Raw genomic sequence first — 21,791 nt, 5'->3', positions numbered from 1 at the left:
AACACAGAAACTGACACAGAAATATATAAGATAATATTATGAACACATGTTTACATGAATAATCACGATCTAACATAAATATTTAAAACATCGTATTCTTACTATATTATAACAGAAAAAGCATATAAATTATGACAGTGAGATTAATAATTACCTGCAATATAGCGCAGAGAGAAGCCTCGTCCTTGCTGACTTTCATCAGATCTGAATTTAAGATACATATAATTCTTGCTTGATTGAATAAATGCTGGATGATTTTCTGAAGAGCAATAACGTCCTAATAACTTACCGGAAAAATCACGGCCATCTCTTACCTATAACAACAAAGCTTCAAGTTAATAGATATACCTAATATCTATGATAAAATCTGACTTAAATTAGAACAAGAACAAAACTATGAATATTAGATTTGTAATTTTTGTAATGATATAATGCTCCTTTTTTTTACTCAGATATACCTACCTTGCATTAAACAATTTCGTTTACCACGAATTTGAAAAGAAAAGGCGAAAATATAATCAGCATATTTGTTAGAAATATGTGAGTAGGGACGTATATTCCCTGATGTACGAGAAAATGCACCATCGCATTACCGACAGCATAATTCGTGTACAGTAAGTGAAACAGAATGCTCGTTCAGATTATCACACAGTTCCATTGAGCCAAAAGGGAACTCTGGCTGTTCTTTTAGCCCGTTCCAAATATATTATGTAACATATTGGATTTATTTTAATGGATGAATGTCCGTGTATACCCAAATTTGGCATTTATGCTTTTAATGAAGAGCATGATTTTTATTTATTTATTTTTATTTTTCATTGTTTCTAGGTGAATACTGTATGATGCTTATTTGTAGCACCAGAATCAGGGTTTATAAAAAAATACTGAAAAGAGATTTTAGTTGCTATTTGAAAGCAGAAGTTTAAGATTTGAATTTTTAGCTCAGAATTTTGTTTCTTGGATCTCAATAGATTTCAATTAAGTAAAACTATAGGATAAACATTTAGGCTGTATATTTATTATTAAATTTGTTGATAACCTAAAACCAGTTTTTATAAGCAGGTGCCAGTTTACAAAACTTCAATTACGATAACTTGTTTTTAAACTCGAATAAAATATTTATTTTAATAAGCGCATACTAAACGTAATTTTCTTAAAAATCACTTTAGACTATTTTTTCTAAAACAAATCACACCAAATGAAACCAATCCATGTGATCCACAAAGGATGATCATTTACATTATTGATAAGATGTCGTTAAAATCCATCTAGATAATAGAGGCTTTGAAGTTTTTAACACCAGGAATGCAACAAGTATAGTAACAACCTGTTCAATGACCACCTGTCTAACTTGTCTTTATCCCATCATGTCATATATTACTTATTATTTTGTAAGTAGGTTGGCCACCTGTCTAACGTCAAAACTCACCACCTTTAAGCAATATCCCTATGTAGTTAGTGTACATTTTTCATTGTGTGTACGACACTTGAAATCCGACAGTATACGTGATCCCATTAATTTCTTAGAAATCTTTGCTTAATGTATTTTACTGTTGTTAGTTTTGGAGAGTCAATGAACCCAACGAAAGGTGGAAGGAAACGCGTTTACTGAAACTAACCTCTTTAGAATTACAAAGTGCTGATACTGTTCATTATTTGTTAAGTCTCATGTAGGCAGCTGTACGGCAAAACGCCTTTTCCATTCATATTATTTTCTATATTGGAAGAAAATTCGTAGTATAATCCGAAGAGATTTATTAAGGTTTGGATAGATGGCTTTTGTTTTCACCAGGTTTCGAAAGTACTGCCTAACCCAAAGGGCGGAGATTGGAAGCCTTTACTTTCTGGGAACCTTCCGAAACATTTATAACAAATGTCAAAAACTATTCATGTTGAAAAGTTATAGAAAAGAAAGAAGGAAGATAACAGCACAAATGCTTACTGGTAAACAGCCATATTATCAAGGTGGTTGCAACTCTTTGTAGATTCAGAGATAGCCTAAGAGCTACTTTTGGTTTTCAGTGCTTACAGGGGTATAGCAGTATTAATACTTCCAGTATTTCCTTCAACTGACGATCTCATATGCATCTGTCATTATAGGCGGACAAAAATACAAGAACTAATAAAGAATGTATCTACATGTTTTGTAGGTTATTAACACCTCTAAATTACATTTAAATCATAGTATGTGAAAAGCAAATTTAGATGGTCTTTCATGCAATATTTTATATATTATTGATTAAAAAAATATAATACTACGTAGAAATAATTAGTTATTAATGAGAAATGCATATATAACAATCTACAACAGATTTCACCCTCAAAATACACTTATTTTGTTAATTGATTACCTGTCAAAGTTAGCAAATTGTTAATGGAAACGTGATATTCAATACTGAAGTTTCATTCAGTGAGCTTCCAACGAATCTTCAGTGTTTGCTTTCCTCAAATAAAACTCTGAAAGCAACTCTCATTGTCTTCTTTTACAAGAAAGGGGTGATTTACACAAAGAATTTCTACCTCGAGGGAAGACTGTCAATAGGACTCAATTCGTGGAAATCCTCAAACGCCTGCGAGACAGACTCAATTGGATCCGACCGGAGATTGTCAAATACTGGAAGCTACACGACGATAACGTACTGAGTTACACCATGTTCGTTGTGACGTCATTACTGGATAGAATCGGCATTGTCACGTTACCACAACGATAATCTTGATATATGCCCAGCGGACCTTTTTCTGTTCACTAAACTCAAAAGAGGCTGAAAGGTTGCCGTCATCGCGATGTTTTGACCATGGAAAGATTAACGATGCTTCTTCCGAAGAGACTATCGAGGGCGGACTTCCCAAAGGCATACGGTGAGTGGAAATAGCACTGGAAGTGTTGTGACGATGGCCAAGAAGAGTATTTCAAAGAATTTTAACAATTTGTACCAATCGGATCAATATATCTTATTTTCTGGACCCAGTCTCATTACTTTCTGGGCAAACATTTATATCGCGCTTTGGTTTATAAACCCAAGGAAATTTTTAAAAGGCAGCGAAATAGCAAACGGTAGAAACACACAACGCACAGTAGAATATTTGGTCTTGAAACCTGCTCAAAAATATTTATCATTAAGTATCATAAAATAATTGATTAAATTAAATTAATTTGGGCTTATCTACAGTTTTAAAGATACATTTTAGGCAAAACCTGGTCCTGCAGTATTGAACAGTTAGTGAAATCAGGGAAATTACATTAACTTGTGTACTGATTATATTTTTTATTGCTTTAAACTGTCTATAGTAAATACAAATGTAAATACTAACTTTGAAACATTTTAAGAGACAATTCTTAGTTTTGCTATTAATTAACATTTACTACATGAAATAATGGATAAAAAGGTAACATAAAACATAAAATAGAAACAGTAATACACTTTTCATACTGCCTGTCCAGGGTGGCGAAAAGTCTAGACTGGGCTAAAGATTTGAGAAACTGTCAATGAAGTCCATCCGGGGATGCGGCACAGGATCGACACGGCATACGACCGACAATTCAGCTCAGAAACCTGTTTCGGTCCTGTGCCGTGTCGATCCTGTGCCGTTTCGGTCCTATGCCGTGTCGATCCTATGCCGTTTCGGTCCTGTGCCGTTTTGCTCTCACGCCGCTGCTCTGAAATAATTTAACTTTTAATCATGTGCCTAAAAAAATAATATTTTTATTATCTGCGTAATCTTTGCTCTTACAAATTATAAACTCCTGTCGATTCTATGCCTGTGCAAGTTATATGCATAGAATACGTACGATCGAAACGGCATAGAGCCGACACGGCATAGGACCGAAACGGCACAGGATCGACACGGCATAGGAACGAAACGGCACAGGATCGACACGGCATAGGAACGAAACGGCACAGGATCGACACGGCACAGGATCGAAACGGCACAGGATCGACACGGCGCAGGACCGAAACGACGCACGATCATCGGCACTGCGTAGGATCTATAAAACCAAAGATTTATTTCTCATAAAAGCAATCAGAGCCCTGTCAATTGATTTTAAAATATAAGAATTATAAGATATTTACTATATGAATATTAATAATTGTGAGTGACAAAAGAATGATAGTGCTAAATGGACAAAATATAATTTCCTGTGTGCTTGGTCAAAAGCATTTCTATATGTATGGAATACTTATATTTATATTATTATTATTATTATTATTATTATTATTATTATTATTATTATTATTATTATTATTATTATTATTATTATTATTACGTTTTAACTCGTTTTGAAATCATGGCCTGATTACACTAGAAAGCGAAAGCCATGAGAAATGTAAGCTAAGTAGTAATATGGAATACTTTTAATGTTGCTCACTAGAGGAAACCCTGCTCGCATGTCTTCTCGTCTCGATATCGAGACCACAAGAGATTTTTTAATAAGAAGCTCAGTTGGGAAGTAATAACTGAGCCGATGGCTCGAGCCGGCTCGTTTGGGGTGAACCATCGGCTCGAGCTGGCTTGGTTGGGATGAGCCATCTGCTCGGTTCGGCTCATCTGGGCCGAAGGCTCTAGCTGACTCGGTTCGGTGAGCTGTTGGCTCGGCTTACTTGTCGGTTCGGGTCGATAGTGAGTGCGCTGTGAGCCGAGCTGCTCAAGTTGTTGACAATTGTAAACTCGGGGCGAACAGTTTTGAAGATATTTGGCCAGTGCCCTATAACTTTTAACAATGTTTGGCTTGAGCCCGAATACTCAACCTAAACCCTCAACCCAAATTCACAAGCTCGTGAACAATATCCTTGACTCCTAGAATTCACGACTACCGAGGTTAGCAATCAACTAGTTTTTTAGTATTCAAATACAGACCGCGTATCTTTCATGTTTAATCACAGTGTTGTTATAATTATAATTATAATTTATTAATAATAATAATAATAATAAAAGTTGTACTAGTAGTAGTACTAGTATCATTGATAACCTATATTGTCTATGCAAGATACTTGAAGAGAATACTCGAAACTACACACCAGATTTGGCTCGACTCGACCCTAACGCTGGTATAAAGGAGAAACCAAGCGCTCTTGAAGCAAAGGAAAAGAATTCTAGGTGTAAATAGAGGAACCGGGTTCTATGTCCCGCATGCACACTTGATTATAAAGAATTCTTCACATGACCCAGGGATTCCAAATATTGTGTGAATACATATGGGGCAAAAGTAAGCTGCATTAAACGGTTTCCTCCTCATAATATGTAATTCCGTGGAATATGGTACTTCTGCGCACAGAAGCAACAAAAGTGGAGAAACAAGGTATGTTGTACACGTTGCATAAGGATACCAAGAAGTGCGCTAAAACAGTATACTTGATTTATCCGTTAGGTGAATCTTCTCCCAGGAATACTTTTGATGGCGTTTTCCCCTTCCTTTGAGTTGGCAAACCTCAACTTTTCCCTGAGCTATGAAAAACTTCATTGCTATTGTGAATATACCAAAATACTATCCTAGTGTAGACCACTTACATTTTGATTTTGTCATTGCTGGAGAAATTTTCTAAAAGGAAGCTCGTTGAAAGTACATTTTAAAAAAAGGATAGTCCTTTTTCGACATTCTAATGTACAGAAAAATGGAAACACCTGTAGTTGGCAACACGTCAGATGTATGGGTTGGCAGTGGTGTCGTGCGCCCGCAGCGCCGGACCGCTGGTGGTCGGTCTCCATACTACGTCAGGCGCAGTGGAACAGCAGTGTCCAGTGGCTGCAGCAGACGGAGGTAGTGTAAAATGTGAGACCTCTCAGATTTTCAAAAAGGGCAAATTATTGGTGCGCGGTTATGTGGAGTGAGTATGACGGCAGTGGCTACTGTGTTAGGTGTGTCGCGTGGGACAGTGTATATATGTATGTATACATAATTTTTTAAAAATAGACCATTTAGAATTATTTATCCTTACAATTTTTTATATCCACAAATTCAAGGTGAGGGATATGCGATATTGATATATTCAGAAAGTGTTGACCACCCTACAGAATGTCGATCCTATGCCGTTTCGGTCCTGTGCCGTGTCGATCCTATGCCGTTTCGGTCCTGTGCCGTGTCGATCCTGTGCCGTTTCGGTCCTATGCCGTGTCGGCCCTGTGCCGTTTCGGTCCTATGCCGTGTCGATCCTACGCCGTTTCGTTCCTATGCCGTTTCGATCGTATGACGGTTCTCTCCTATATGTCCTTAAGAAAATAATTGTTACTTAATATTGCGTAATTATAAAATAATGTATTTTTTATTATTTCGATCGTATGAAAGTTCTGCTGTCGATCCTATGCCGTGTCGATCCTGTGCCGTTTCGGTTCTGTGCCGTGTCGATCCTATGCCGTGTCGATCCTACGCCGTGTCGATGCTATGCCGTGTCGGCCCTACGCCGTGTCGGTCCTGTGCATGTAACCCGTCCATCCGAGGTCAATTGGGATCAATGTTGGTGGTAGGGAGAAATATTATGACGTGGTTAAGGTTGTCATCCACCATCTTGGTGGCCGCCAAATTGGAATCAACTTGTATATTTTAAATGGTAATATGGTTCTGTGACATATTAAAGAACATCTTCATTCGAAGGAAAATCCAACGATAAAATTATTTTTCCAAAATCTGCAACGGTTTTGAGTTGTGAATGGGCTTAGGATAGATTATGCTATTTTTTAAATTTTGTTATGTGTGGAGCATTGTATGGACGAAAACTCTATTTTTCTAGTAGGTAGGATGGGACGTTACCTCGAGAAGAAACAATCGAAATTATCGTTTTAGCTGGAGGACGCCATTAGGATGTTGCTCATTGAAGATGGCTGCTATTATTGCTAAACTGGGTCCTCTGAGTGGAAAATGTTTGTTTCTAGTCTCAGAAGTAAAGAGTCCAAATGGATGAATTGAGTTGCGGGATGAGACATAGAGCGCTTGATATAGGGTGTGAAAATATGTATATGTACAAACTTATAGCGGTTGAGCGCGATAAGAAACGGAGGGGGTCAAAGTTGGTGGGAGAATGGCTATGCTATGTTATTGAAATACATCAAATAAACTGTTGAATCGTGAAAATAATGAAAGATACAGAACGCAACCGGTGGTAGTTTCACATATTGGCAAAAGAAGAATTAGCAGAGTAGATCACGAACCTTCCCGCCATCTTGAAATCCGCCATTTTGAAATATGTGATTCTTTTTTGGAATGGAAAGGTAGTCATGTGATACATCAATTAGAGCCAGCATGTTCTCAAAAGGCCAAGTATGAACCTTAGTGATCATTATCTGCACTTATTTGTAAGATTTAAGATCATCTGTATAGTTATTTACGAACATCTAGAGGACTAATACTCGTATGTTGAAAATTTGGTTCGCGATTGATTCATCTTTGATTATTGTGACAATGTTGGTTTGCGAGTTGGGAGCTTACAATGATGATCCATCGTAGAAGGATACAATAATCGTGTCCTGTACTAACATTGTCACAATAATCGAATGCTTCATATTTCAAACAAATCGAACGAACATAATGCGACAGGACAGACACTCGAGAAAGCCACCTCACCCGATAACTTATTTTCCGCTACAACTTCGTTGTTGTATTAGACTACAGTAGTCCACTTTTAATTTAGATATCACATGTTACACTCATCCCAAGTTTCTATTGCTTACGAAAGTGGACAAAGAAAGTTGAGTGAAACATATAGCAAGTGGTAAAAAGAAAATAATGTGGTTTACGTACGGTACGTAATAACTGCTTTCTAATCTATCAGATTTTATTCTGTTATGGTCTATATTAGCAAATGTGTCATTTAACAAAAGCTCTATAAATTTCACAATGTTTTCGGCAAAAAGCGCAAGAAACAGAACAAAAAGTCAAGCGGAAACGGTTCTTCCAGACCGTAACTGTCCTCTTCGGCTCTATATGAAGCAAATTGGAAGTAATGTCATAAATAATTATGTAATAATATACAACTTGTAAATTTTCTTGGCTTGTACATATGTTTAATTTACATATGTTTTTGTGATAATCGAAACTTTCAACATACGAGTATCAGACTCCTAAATTTTCGGAAGTAATTATAAAAATGATCTTAAATCTTCCAAATAAGTACAGATAATGATCACTAAAGTACATCTTGACTTTCTGAGAACGTGCTGGCCCTAATGGATATATCACATAACTACCGTCCCATTTAAAAAAAGTCACTTATTTCAAAATGGCGGCGGAGGTTCATGATCTACTCTGCCAATTCTTCTTTTGCCAATACGTGTATCTACCATATTTTGCATTGTATATATTTCACTACTTTTACTTTTTAACAGCTTATTTGATGTATTTCTATAACATAGCATAGCTATTCGTATGCACATTTTAACCCTGTCCCCCTCCGCTTCTTATGGTGCTCAGCCGCTATAACTTTGCACATACACATATTTTCACATCCTCTATCAGGCGCACTATGTCTCATTCCGCAAATCGATTCATCCATTTGGACCCTTTACTTGTCAGCTGCCTCCTCTGAGAGTTGCTCAATAAGAAAAATAGCATGTTTTATGATTGCTGGTCCAGGAATTAAAACTATTTACGGCTGGAGTCATCGGGTACCAATTATATAGCTTCACATAAATTTCTGCAGTGGCAATAGCGAAGTTCTGAAATTTCTCCACGTCTATTTTATGGGGACTAGAAATTGTCTCCAGAATAATCTTAAATTTTTTTCTATCAAGTTCAAATCTACACCAGTTATTCTTTTAGTAGTTTCGGGCCAGCAAAATCCTTCTTGAAGTGTTCTCAATCGTTCGTAATGCCATGGCCTTTGTTTCGGGATATCCACTAACAAACCTATCTCTTTTCTGAAACTGGTTTGAATTTCTTTTCTTCGTCTATATAAATTAGATATAATTTATAATTTTTTTAAATTTTCATGGGGCAATTTCGGGCAGAATTTTATTCTTGGACTAAGTTAACAAAAGATTGAACTTTTAAATGCAAAAGGAATCATTGATAAACTAGAAACAGAACATAAACAAAAATACTTCTTAATCTGTAAACTTTACATTTTTTTCTTGCAAAAGGCTCTTGACATTTCATTATATATCATAACCACCAAGACTTAGAGCTATAATGTTAACATATAAAATTAAAACTTCTCTCAATGCCCTTTAAAGCCAATACAGTTTTTGTTAATAATTAATTTAATACAATTACTAGAATTAATACCTCTAACTGTACACGCGGCAACACTAATTTAAAATCGCTTGGCGAGAATAGTTGAGTGACTTCAACAATTATTATTTACGTTAATTTTATATATTAATAATTGAATTTTTATTTACAAGATCCGTCATTTATCGAAGAACAAGAAATAAACTTTATTTCATGCGACTTTTGTCCAGGTTTTAGGGTCAAATACTCCATTATATAACATAGGCACACTGATAACTACTCATTTTGATCTGAATCATTCGACAAGCGAAACGTGATTGCAGAGATTTAATGTAGATTTATGGCTGATTTTCATATAAACATTCATAGATAAAAGCCCATAATATTGAAAACAGTCTTATCATCGTGTATTTTGGTTGATATTATTTATTCTTTGTTTCTTGTTTTTTTTTATTTCATATACTCTAAAATGAGCCAAAAACTGCTGTAACTTTCTCTTTATTAGTGTATATTAAACAGAAAACATACTATAAGCGACCGTTTCTTGCTCTTCCTTACATTCAATATATTAATTTTACAGGTTTCGACATTCCTTAATCAAATTGACAAAATGTTCTGGAAAGACAAGAGATCTAGATCATACCTAACGTGATACATAACGCCATACTCGTAACAGTAGATATAATCGGTTTAATTCATTGCAATATCGTCAGAACTTGTAATACAAGTAACTTCCAAAAAAAAAACTAGATATATGGAAACTTGTCCCTATTACTTTCTTTTGTGTTTAGAACGTTATTATCAGAGAAAACCGGGTTGGTTAATCGGTTATACAAAATCCAAGTTTTATTGATATAAAAAACATACACTCTTAAAATAAGTAACTCTTTCATGTGACTTAAGTTTAGCATCTTTTTCAGCAGTGAAGTTATATGACACGTGGACCTACGGCTAAACGTGGGATTCCAACCGCATGCGCTCCAATCGGAAGACACGAGGAGGCTCTCAACTAGAAATGTAAGTAGTTAGTTAGTTTAGAAAACTGACTTATCTTCATTTATATAACATACCAACAATTGAAAATTATGTATGTTAGCAAATGTGTTGGATTATCTAGATGAATATATATATACACGGGCAAAACTGCATACACACATTTCAATTTTCATATCCTGCAACGTTAAACAACCAACAATACTGTTGAGGTTGTCTGGTCTAGAACAACACAAGGCGTTCCACAAGTGCTCTAGTTTGTTTGAAATATGTTATTGTAGCAAACAGATAAAAAAAGAAAAAAAGAAAAAGAAGGAAAGAAAAATATTCATGCCTCTCCAACTAATAAAAAAAACAGTTAGAAGACTTCTCTTAGTATCTACAGAGCGATTGATATCATGAGAAAGTTACCAAGAAATCATATATAATCTTAAACATACCAAGAAAAAATTAATATTGGTCAAACCTCCATTTCATTTTACAGATGACAATATTTTGTAAAATTTCTGAATGTTTTACTTTATTCGTTTCAACGTTATCTTCAACGAAACTGTTACTTTTCAGTTTTAATATCTCTAGTAAAATTTTATGAAAAAATATCAGATAGAAGTAATTTGACTCCCATCTTTGTTTTGCTAGAATAATTTTGATCAGCAAAACCATCGTAGTTTTTATTTTTTAAATGTATTAATATTATTATTTTTCGTTGACACATTAAACCAAACAAGAATAGTTTCTGGTTATATACTAGTTTTAAGCGTGTTCGGAAAATGAAACAAAACATGAAAAAGAAAAAAGAAAGACAATCTAAGGAAGTAAAAACAAGATATGCAGTGTGTGCTGTGTCAGTTCAATTTGCGAAAACCATTGCATCAGTAGAAAACATGTTGTGTGTTTCAAATATGACAAATAATCATATATTGTGTGCACATAACATAAGTTTGTGTAATTTAATCCCTAATTAATGATACAAGCATGTTTCTATTGCAAGGATGTACAATATCAAAATAATACGAGTTCTTTCTTGTAATACGAAGCATAATATATCATTCACTATCTCTTGTTACATTCTAAATAATCGAGAACTCTAATTTAGAAAAGAAGAATAAACAAGATTGAACTAAAACATAATCAAATATGAATATCGATGAATATTTCGGACAATATTTAAATTGGAGATATCTCTACTCTCTCCTTCTCTCGGTTAAGATGTGCATGATTTATGCATCTCATCTCTAGTTGGAGAACTTTGAGTAAAGAGAAGCCATCATACACCTTACAAGAACAAATTAAATATAAAACTGTTAAATTGATTTACAGTGGATTTCAACCCGCGACCCCACGATTTCTAACCTAGTGCCTGTAACACCTCGGCTATTCTTTGAATACTGTCGTAGTCTCCTAACTTGAGAGTGGTGTTATAAAATGATGGTCGGAGGGAGAAAATTAAAAAAGATGATTTTTTTGGAAAAGAAATAACAAAGAAACTTTCGGTTTGCCGAACGAAGGCTAAAGTAGTCAAGTCTCGGTTAGGATAACCCTTTTAAAGAAACTTAGAGTGTGACACAGTATTTCTTTTCTACCATAGAATTTTGTGTTTCTTATCAGATGTTCAATTAATTACACCGAAATCTAAAAGGAACGTCTTGACTGATAAAATAATATGTTACTATCTGTCAAAAAGATTTTTGTGGTGGGTCTACATTGTTTAAGCCTGTTTGAAATCGATGGTATGAATCGTGCCGGAAATAAATCCCTGACCAGGTAATGGTGATTGCTTTAGAACGAAATGCGAGTGTGAGAATTGAATTTGTCATATGTGTACTTTGGTATGAAAAAGAAACCATGTTGTGAACTAAAGGTCTAAGATAAACTCAACTTATTAGTCCAAACTTTGCCAAATATAACTGACTTGTAATGAAAGAAATACGAAGACGTTTTGAAACGAAGAAAAGTAGCGTATAACTTCGTAACTGGAGGGAAAGAAACCTAACGTAAACACACTAAAGACGAATCACTCATCGCGTAGTGATCGTGGTTTAGTGGTCAAGGCGTTCGGCCAGTAATCTAAAGGTACACCGGTCGGAACCCAAGTCGATAAGATTTTTTTACTTTAGAATTTTTATTAACAATTCATTGGCAATGACACGCTTTATTATCTTCAGATATTTGAATACTTAGATGTTTCAATACTTGAACTATCAAATCTTCAGGAATAATAATAATTATCTAGTTGAAAATTAAAGTTAGGAGCTTATTATTGCTCAGGTCATACAATTGCAAGCAGAAACGTGACATTTGGCAAAAATATTGCGGTTTTATTTAGTGTTGCCCACAAGAAGAGAACAATCTCGTTTCTCATATCGTTACAAAAAACAAAAACTAAATCGAGACGAGAATAGACGTTTTATATTCGAGACGGGACAAGGCTAACTCAAATTATCGTCTCGCTTTCGAGATGAGACTAACAAGTATTGTAAACATTTCTGGTCTTATCTAGATTATCGGAGTAGTGTATGTCCATTCTTTAAGTAAGAATTGCTCTGTAGACTGAACCTTGTATATTATTTTGTTACGTTGTATTTCGCAGCTAATCGAATTTATGGTCTGTGTAGGATTATTGTAGTAAAGATTTTATAATTACTTCTGCATATTCTAAAAATTAGTTTATTGTATGCCTTACTACTCACTGATATTCGATTATTTTTATTAGTTATTTTTCTTGAAACATACAGTAGAACACTTTCTACATAAAACTTAAGTGGAACGCTTTGGTTTAATATTTGGGTAGTTGCAGAGGTGTGTTCTGGAGGTCCTGTCCCTATCCCAGAAATCCCGACTTTTCTGTACGTTTTATGTTATTATTATTATTATTATTATTATTATTATTATTATTATTATTATTATTATTATTATTATTACTGAAGATTTAAAATCTCAATATTACATCCTATTCAAACAAGATTGAGGATTTTTTTGCGCTGTTTCAGTCATACACTCCTGTTTACATAAACTTGGAAACTTGTTTAGACACTAAATCCAAAAAAGTAAGCCTAATTCCGTCACAATTCCCGCAGATTTATACAGAGAGCATTGCATTTTCCATCTTTTCTTTACATAGGCGCTAGCTGCAAGACGTACATATGGTGCTTGTAGACAAGCATCTTGAGCAGCTCTGTCTTCATAAAGAATTTGTAAAACTTGAAGATCCAGAGCTCGAAACTAGTTCAAGATGTTTTATTCATCGTTTTAACATGAATATATGATGAAATAAAAAAGTGTAAAGTGTAGATTACCTTTTGCATGTGTAAATTGCTAATATAATGATTTGATATTAAAATTGACGTTTAGTGCCTATATTGCATGTTTGTTTACATTTAGTTCTAAAGAAATATTTATACGACTTTTCGGTTTAAAATTTCTAGAATAATCGAACTCGAGACCTCGACTAATGAACTATCTGATGAGTGTGTTACCTGGTTAGTTTCCAAGACAAGTATGCTTGAGGGGTACAAAGAATTGATATCATTTAATTTTCAAAGAGTTAACCGAAACCAAACCGTGTGTGTGTTTGTGTTTGTGTTTGTTTCATAATTAGTGTAATTTTCTACAGTACTGGAAGAAGATAAGAGTTTCACACTATTAATATTAAATTCGGCATTCTAACTGAAAAGTGTCTCAATTTTTAAAATTTTAACAGTAAATGAGAAAAAAGTCGTTGTTTAGTCCCTGTTTGGGGGCGTAACCACAAAACTTCATTTTCCTCATTTGATATTCTATTGAAATTTAAAAACAGTTTTCTCCAATGATTATTTTGGGGCCATCAATAGTATTTGTTTAACCCTTAACGAGTTTTCGTAACCATTTGGTTACACATTTTTTGATTTTGCCTATTGGGTTGAAGAGTGTTGCATTTCGGTATTATTCGTTGTAGTTATTTGTGTACATACTTTCTGCGATGGGAGAGTAGCTATTGCCCCCTTGTGACAACTCTGGTGAATTTTATGCGGGAAGTAGTGTGTGGATATGTTGTTGTTTTGCAAGCAGTGATGGAAGCAGACAGAAAATATTATATACTGAAGGTGAGCAGTTTATCTTTTTATTTTTCTCGATATGTTCTTGTTTGTAAGTCATTGTCCAACAATGTGCAAGTATGAAAACGGCATAATGTCAAAAATTGATTACTATTTACGATAAAAATATACTACGTAACCATTCGGTTACATTGTCCGGTAACGGATCAAACGTATACTTTGTACAGGAAAAAATACAACATATTGGACTAGCTTATATTGATGTATCTTTTGATATTGTTATAGAAAACCTAATGTGAAAAATAAACATAGTACTCTGTTTATTAGTCAAATTTTAAATTTCATACATTGGCTCAGTATGGATATATATATATATATATATATATATATATATATATATATATATATATATATATATATATATATATATATATATATATATATATATATATAAATGTATATGTGTATATAAGTAAGTTTTACTGTGAAATCTCATGTCAGATGCAAAGGAGAAATATTGTGATAGGCTATTTACATTTTTGCAGGTGACTGTGTTTCGTCAAAAATGGATGAAGAACTTACCTCCCTTGATATATCCTATGGAAGGAAACTAAGCATAAGGCCAACAGTAGTGATTTCTTTCTCTTCTAATCTATCGGATTTCGGAACCTCGGATTCAGATCCTGATCTTACTTTCAGTGATTCAGATCCAGAATATATACCTGAGATATAGTGCAGAGTGACGCATTAGTCAGTTAAGACTCCTGTAGCACAGGAACATCTTGGCATTCACATTTGGTTCCTGGTATATGTTTTTCGGGTGGGTAATGGACCATATTTTTTGACATGGTTGACCTGGCAGCTATCTTGGAAGCCGTAATCTTGGATCCAACTTTGGATTTTTAAATGGAAGGGGATATGTGGGGTATCATTTGACACGACCTCAATTTCAGGAAAACAGTGATACAAACTATTTCACCTACCGTTATTGGTTCAGAAGTTATTTTGCCACAAAGTGTGAAAATTTGGCATTACAGCATTATTTGCTCTATGTGCTATCCTTGAGTAACACAAACTGCAAAGCGCTTCTGCCAATCCGCATGGGTTCGCAACATGTCATCGGTTTTACAACATTGCAAAATTCTTTGCATCAGATGGTGAATATCATGGGTGGGTTCTTGATAAATAAGGTTCAGCAGATGATAGCAGAGGAAGATCTCTAGTGGCGTAAAATCGGCCCACTCTATCCGTCTCCGTCGCCGATTCCAATGTCCCGGAAATGGTCTATCGAGCCATTGGCGTGAACATAAGGCATAGTGAGTTGGAGCTCCGTCTTGCTGAAAAATTATGGGAAATCACCGTTCTCATTCAAGAGAGAGGAGTCTGAGTTTTTAATCATGTACATTGATAACTTTTTACAAGCGTGAAATTAATGCAATATTTGAAGGATGTAATGAAAATCTCAGCTCTACCAACAATGAGACAAAATCGTTTAGGAGGCAGAAGATATTTTTGTTATCTTCTGAGGTAAACACATGAGAAGTGTAGACAAGTCAAACATGTTCATAGAACTCTGCCGTACACCAATGAAATCAAAACTATGGTGTCTTAGAATTTTTGGCTACATAGTAGATTTAGTTGTTGTAAACAGCTAGTTACCTTACAAAAGAGAATGTAACGTACTTGGGAAATCATCCAGACATCTTAAAGTGTTTCAGGCTGATACTGCATCTGCACTAGTATCATGCAGAAAGCCTAAACGAGGAAGACTATCTTTAGAAAGCTTGGGCAAACCTCAAGTGAAAATATGTCGACCTGTTGCTACGTAACCATGTGATGATACAAGAAAATATTTTGTTGCTCACTGGCCAGCCTACACATCTAAGGTAAGATGTCCTTTTTGTAAGTCGGGAGTAACAAGCTCACTAAAGAATTAATTTATGCAGTTCCATCTGTAAGTATATGTATCACGATAAGGAATGTTTTTGCCACTTGATAATTGATATTCTTTCTAGACCCCTAAGTCACTGTTACATTACGTTGATATATTCAAATTTAAAAATATAAAAAATGAAATAAAAAATAATAATATTCTATAAAACTACGCATATATTTGAATATCATATTTATTCAATCTGTATTTTCAGCGAAATGTAAATATTATTATTTTTTCTATGTGGACTCATAGATAGTACCTTACATTTTCTTATAAATTAATATTTCAGATTTAAATATTAAATCCTATAAAGTAAACAACTCTTACCATGTTTCATTTATTTCTCCTTTCTTATGAGACTACTTTTCTTTATTACTATATGGCTACAAGTACTCAAAAATCACTTTGCGGAAAACTGTGCAATGTAACCATTTGGACAAAACTCAGTTCTCGAAAACTATTGGCGGGAAAATTTAGAAAACTATTTTCGAATGATATACAAACCAAATAGACGACATACTGCAAATATCATAATTTTTTGATAATTTTTAAAGGTAGTGAACTTTTAAGGGTTAAAAAGGCAATAACACTCATCCGAAATGATAGTATAGTTATCTCGAACATTATTTTTTAAGGCTTCTCTTTGGGTGGCAAGTCATGTATAAAGGTGGTAGATTGAATGTCACCAAATCCCAAACTCTACTTTGGGAATGCCAGTAAACGTCAGCTTAATCACAAATGATACAGAATTGATGCTCCGATGCTCTTTGCATGTGTCAGTGACTGATATGGGGCTACAGTCCCCCTACTAAAAATTCATATAAATATTCATCATAAATATTCTTAGGAGGGACATACGGTATGAAACATGTTTTTGTCAATTAATGTGAAAATTGACGTTCTTGTAGCAAACAAAGGTATGCGCTTTTGAAATCTGGATTGCTGTTTTAGTAAGACAACGCCTTAGGGGGCATACCATTGATGTTGAATCTTTATAAAAACTTCAAATTTTATTTTGGAAATGAGAGTGATTGACAGATCAATCAGAAATGTCGCACGATTTCCTTACATGTGCTTGTTACATATTTGCAGTTGACGCCAACACATTTTGCAACATATTTATCAGATGACTTTTAAAAGAGAGAATTATCCAGAGTGTAGAGATGATCACTCCAGATACGTTGGAGGTATTCAAAATGCATATAGTAAATCACATTTTTTGATTTCTCGTTCAACTGAACATGCTGAATAAATGTAAGTTGATCTGTCCTGTACTTAGTTTAATTATATTTTTAAACATTTAATGATGATTGAGCCACAAAGTACTGTTTTCAAGAAGGAATAACTTTGAAAAAGTAATTATTATTCTTGGCGATGCATTTGTTTCTACTACAACCATGTGTCCATGGAATACGATTTATTGATGTATTTACGTGTACAGTACATACGAGTAGGCTATTATCTGGAAACTGGTATTATACAGTTATTTTGTGAGAAGTATGAAAAAGATATACTCTATTTACGAATAAAGATAACAATATTGAAATGTAAAGGTAATCTACTAAGCCTGTAACTTTTAAAGTGTTACTTTTCATTAAGATTCTTTTGAGGTTCCTACAATATTTTCCATTGTCATTTTATGTTCTATTTCGAGGTGGTTTTGCTTAAGTGTGCAGAAAATACGTTGGTGACTTGTTGGTGTTGTGCCATCTTGTGCTATAATAAGATTCTCAATTGAGAATCCAGTAATACCATGACAACAAAACTATATACATAATCTGTTACTGTGATAGAAGATAACTATTTACAGTAGATTGGAGATTTTAAAAAAAATCACAAAATTTGACTCCAGTAATGATAAAAAAAAACATAAGACATCTACCATGTACCCGTATATCCATGCTAAGGATATTTTTCGTGCATTGTGAAATGAATTTCGGAAGGGGGAGAGTAGTCCCATATGCAAATCCAATCAGCATTAGAGTATTAATTCTGTGATATTTGTAATTAATCTGACGCTCATTTTCATTTCTCAAAAAAAATTGGCACTTTTATTTAAAAAATCACCTACTTTACAATTGTATCCCCCCTAAGGCGGCGCGCTACAAAAATAGCATTCCAAATTTGAAAACCCCATACATTCTCAATAGGACAGCATCAAATTTCACATTAATTGATCCAAAAGGCTGTAGCCTTCATTAGTCACTGGCACATCCAAGGGGGATCGGAATATTCATTCTATGACATTTGTCATCAATCTGGCACTCCCTCCTGTTTTCAAAATAAAATTTGGAGTTTTTATAAAGATTCAGCATTATATGCTACGTCCCCTGTGCCCCCTAAGGCGATGTCTTACTAAAACAGCAATCCAGACTTCAAAAACGCATACCTTTTATATTGCAAGAAGGCCAATTTAAACATTAATTGACCAAAAAATTTCCCATATGTCCCTGCTAAGGATATTTATACCGAATTTTCATGTGAATTCCCGACATGATCTGTAGCCCCATATCAGTCACTGACATATGCAAGAATTATTGGAGTATTAATTCCGAGAAATTTATGATTAATCTGACGCTCATTGGTATTTCCACAATAAAATTTGGGATTCATATAAAGATTTACAATCATATGTTTCGCCCTCTGTGCTCCCTTAAGGTGGTGCGTTATCAAAATAACATCTTATATTAAAGTTGAGTTGAGTTAATTGTAGTTTAGCGTCCCTTTCATCAGCGAGGATATATGAGACGTGGACCTACTGATTAATGTGGAATGCGAACCACATGATCTCCCGCCCGGAATCGAACCCGGGTCTCCCACTCCAAAAGCGTGTATGCTAACCGCTCAGTCACGAGGGAGCTCCATATCTTATATTAAATACGAATATCTTTCTACTACAATAACACCGAATTTCATATTAATTGATTCAAAGGAAATATCTTCTGATAGTTCCTACTAAGTATATTTATGGTGATTTTGTATGTGAGTTTCAGAAGTTGGAATATAGCCCCATATCAGTCTCTGGCACATGCAAGGAGCATCAGAGCATTAATTCTGTGACATGTGTGATTAAGCTGACGCTTACTGGCTTTTTCAAAATCCAATTTGGGATTTTGGTGACACTCCACCAACCACCGCTTAACGCCCATTGCCTCCCAAAAGAGGGGCCTTAGAAAAATAATGTTCAAGACGACTATACTATCATTTCGGATGAGTGTTATTGCATTTTGCAACAAATAATACTGATGTGCCCTAAAATGCTTACCAGCTTCAAAAATTAGCATTGAATCTCTCATAAGGAAAAGGAAGTTTTGTTTTTACGTCCCCAAAACAAGGGCTAAAAAATTACTTTCTCTCATTAACTGTTAAAATTTTAAAAATTCAGACAATTTTCAATAAGAATGCCGAATTTCACATTAATAGTGGGAGCATTCTTACAGTGTTGTTGAAAATTACACAAATTGTGAAACAGGCTACATATATATATATATATATATATATATATATATATATATATATATATATATATAATTTGAAATAGGGGATCATAGGGGCTTTATGCTTTTTCTCCAAATTTACACTACGTAATGGCAGTAGATTTCACGAGATAATAGAAATATCAACTAGAGTCTAGCTACTAGACACGTTCCAAAACTAGATTAACTAGTTTCGGTTCCGTTTAAGATTCAAACGGAATGTGTCAGTTTTTTTCAGAAAGCAAACTCTAGTATGGTTCAGTTTTGTTTGAAAACAGACATTATATTGACGCTTTTCAGAATATCCAAACATATATTGAAAAGGTTCCAAAAGATATGTAATGCTTTCGTTTTAATTTAAGGTATTATGAATTTACTGCTTTACTTTTAAATAGAATTACGATTTCACAAGTTTTTTCTCTATATATTTTTCTATATATTTTTGTGAGAGCACGTTAATGAGCAATGAAAAATACAACTTGTTTTCGGTTCGGTTTGGTTTAGCCTAACCGTTTGAAAATGAAATGAAATAAATTATTTGTGTTTAATGTCACACGATTATTCCTGTTAGGTTAAGCGATACCACTATTAAAACAATTGAATTAGGACGGACGAATTGGTAGAATGAGAAAGTGAGAGGAAAAGGGAGTACGGAAGTGTCCCAAGAAAAACCACGTGTTGTCCACCTCAAGCTTACTTGCCTTGGGAACGAACCAGGTACCCCACCCATAAGATAATTCACTAGTCGGAGTCCCGTTTTGGATTCCCTGTGGGGGATCCTTTGAAATTTTAACTGTTCTCGATGTTTGTGTTCGTGTCGCTGTCCTTCAAGGTTAATAGAACTGGAAAACGAATCTAACCTAGTAGAAAATAGAGACAAATTACAGTGATAGTTTCGATGAATCACAAAAACAAAAGAAAAAACTGGTCTAATGCACAAAGTTCTAGTTAGGTTTAGAATGACTCTCAAAACAATTTTGTCTTTCATGTCCTTGCGTGTTTGTATATCTTCTTTTGATTTTAAATTTAAATCAGAATTCTATGCACTATAGTATTTTATCATCAGAGAATCAGAGTGAAATCAGAGTGATTCGTCCTTATTGAAATGCTTGAATCGTAAATGTGTGCAATTTGCTACAAACACGAGTATTTTTCCTCTCAATTAACAATGTAGTGACGTGAGCATTCGTTTTGTAATGAACGGATCCTGGGTTCGATTCGGCATAGGTAATTAAAGAAAATTTTATAATTTACAATATTGATACTTCTGATGTATAATAACATGGAAAATATTCCATTTCTCTCGGTCTTACAAGGTACATTCGCGAAGTGTCCCCTCGGGATTCAAGTAAAACTGATTTAAATGCAAAGTTCTTCATGACTCAATGTGTATTATACTAATTTTTGGTTGGTAATCTGCATATTTATGAGTCTTCAAATACCCGGAATTCAATCATACACTACTATAACATTCGGTCACAAATTTGCTTTTAGTTTCTTTAGATGTAACTGAACATGAATGTGGGCATGTGCAAAACAAATTAGATCAAGTACTTCTTCTCTGACACGTGTTATCCACACCGACAGCCATCTTGGATCCGCCATATTGGATTCAACTTTCAGTTTTTCGAATGGGAATAGGTGCATGTGATACATCATATTCATACAAAATTTTCTCGGAAATTCATTGGTGCAGTGAGTTTTACGGTAACTGGTAACATTTGCGAGATATTACATGTTAAATCCCTCTAGGCACTTCGCGGAAAGAAATTGCAGAGTAATATCAGTTACGCTTACGTTTTTGATGTTGACAAATCAAAACAATTTCTAACTGGAAAAGTACTGTAGGTATAAACAAACTCTCTACAACATTGGTGTCATAATCTTACAACATTTTTGTGAGTGATTGTTACTACTTTCATGTTATACTATAACAAGGAAGTATTGTATTACGATCAAAATGCCTAATGTAAATCTAAATACGACCATATTTTGGTGAAGATCTACCATATCCTATTTACGTTTGTGTGTCTGTATGTATGTACTTTCAGAAAACATTTCGTCAACAATAAATCACGTAAGAGATCACATATACACACGGGCCCTGCACAACTTTACAAATAGTTGAATTTGTGAAGTGCCTCACATTTAACATGCAAAATATCTTGCAAATGGTACAAGCTATCGTAAAA

The 21,791-nt window shown here is 34.4% G+C and overlaps 1 protein-coding gene across 1 annotated transcript in view; it reads right to left on the bottom strand.

The window, feature by feature from the left end:
• LOC145683884 (cubilin-like) overlaps positions 1 to 21,791 on the bottom strand; it is a 1,291,374-nt gene that overhangs the window by 676,212 nt on the left and 593,371 nt on the right. The window contains exon 27 of the mRNA XM_081755522.1: positions 155 to 314. Coding sequence (XP_081611648.1) covers positions 155 to 314 — 160 coding nt within the window. The remainder of the gene's footprint in view (positions 1 to 154; positions 315 to 21,791) is intronic.

This window comes from Thermobia domestica, chromosome 4 (genome assembly GCF_964235325.1).
Source record: "Thermobia domestica chromosome 4, izTheDome1.hap1.1, whole genome shotgun sequence".
NCBI classification, from domain to species: Eukaryota; Metazoa; Arthropoda; class Insecta; order Zygentoma; family Lepismatidae; genus Thermobia; species Thermobia domestica.
Note: the sequence above shows the minus strand (reverse complement) of the source record. Positions and strands in the feature narration are given on the sequence as shown.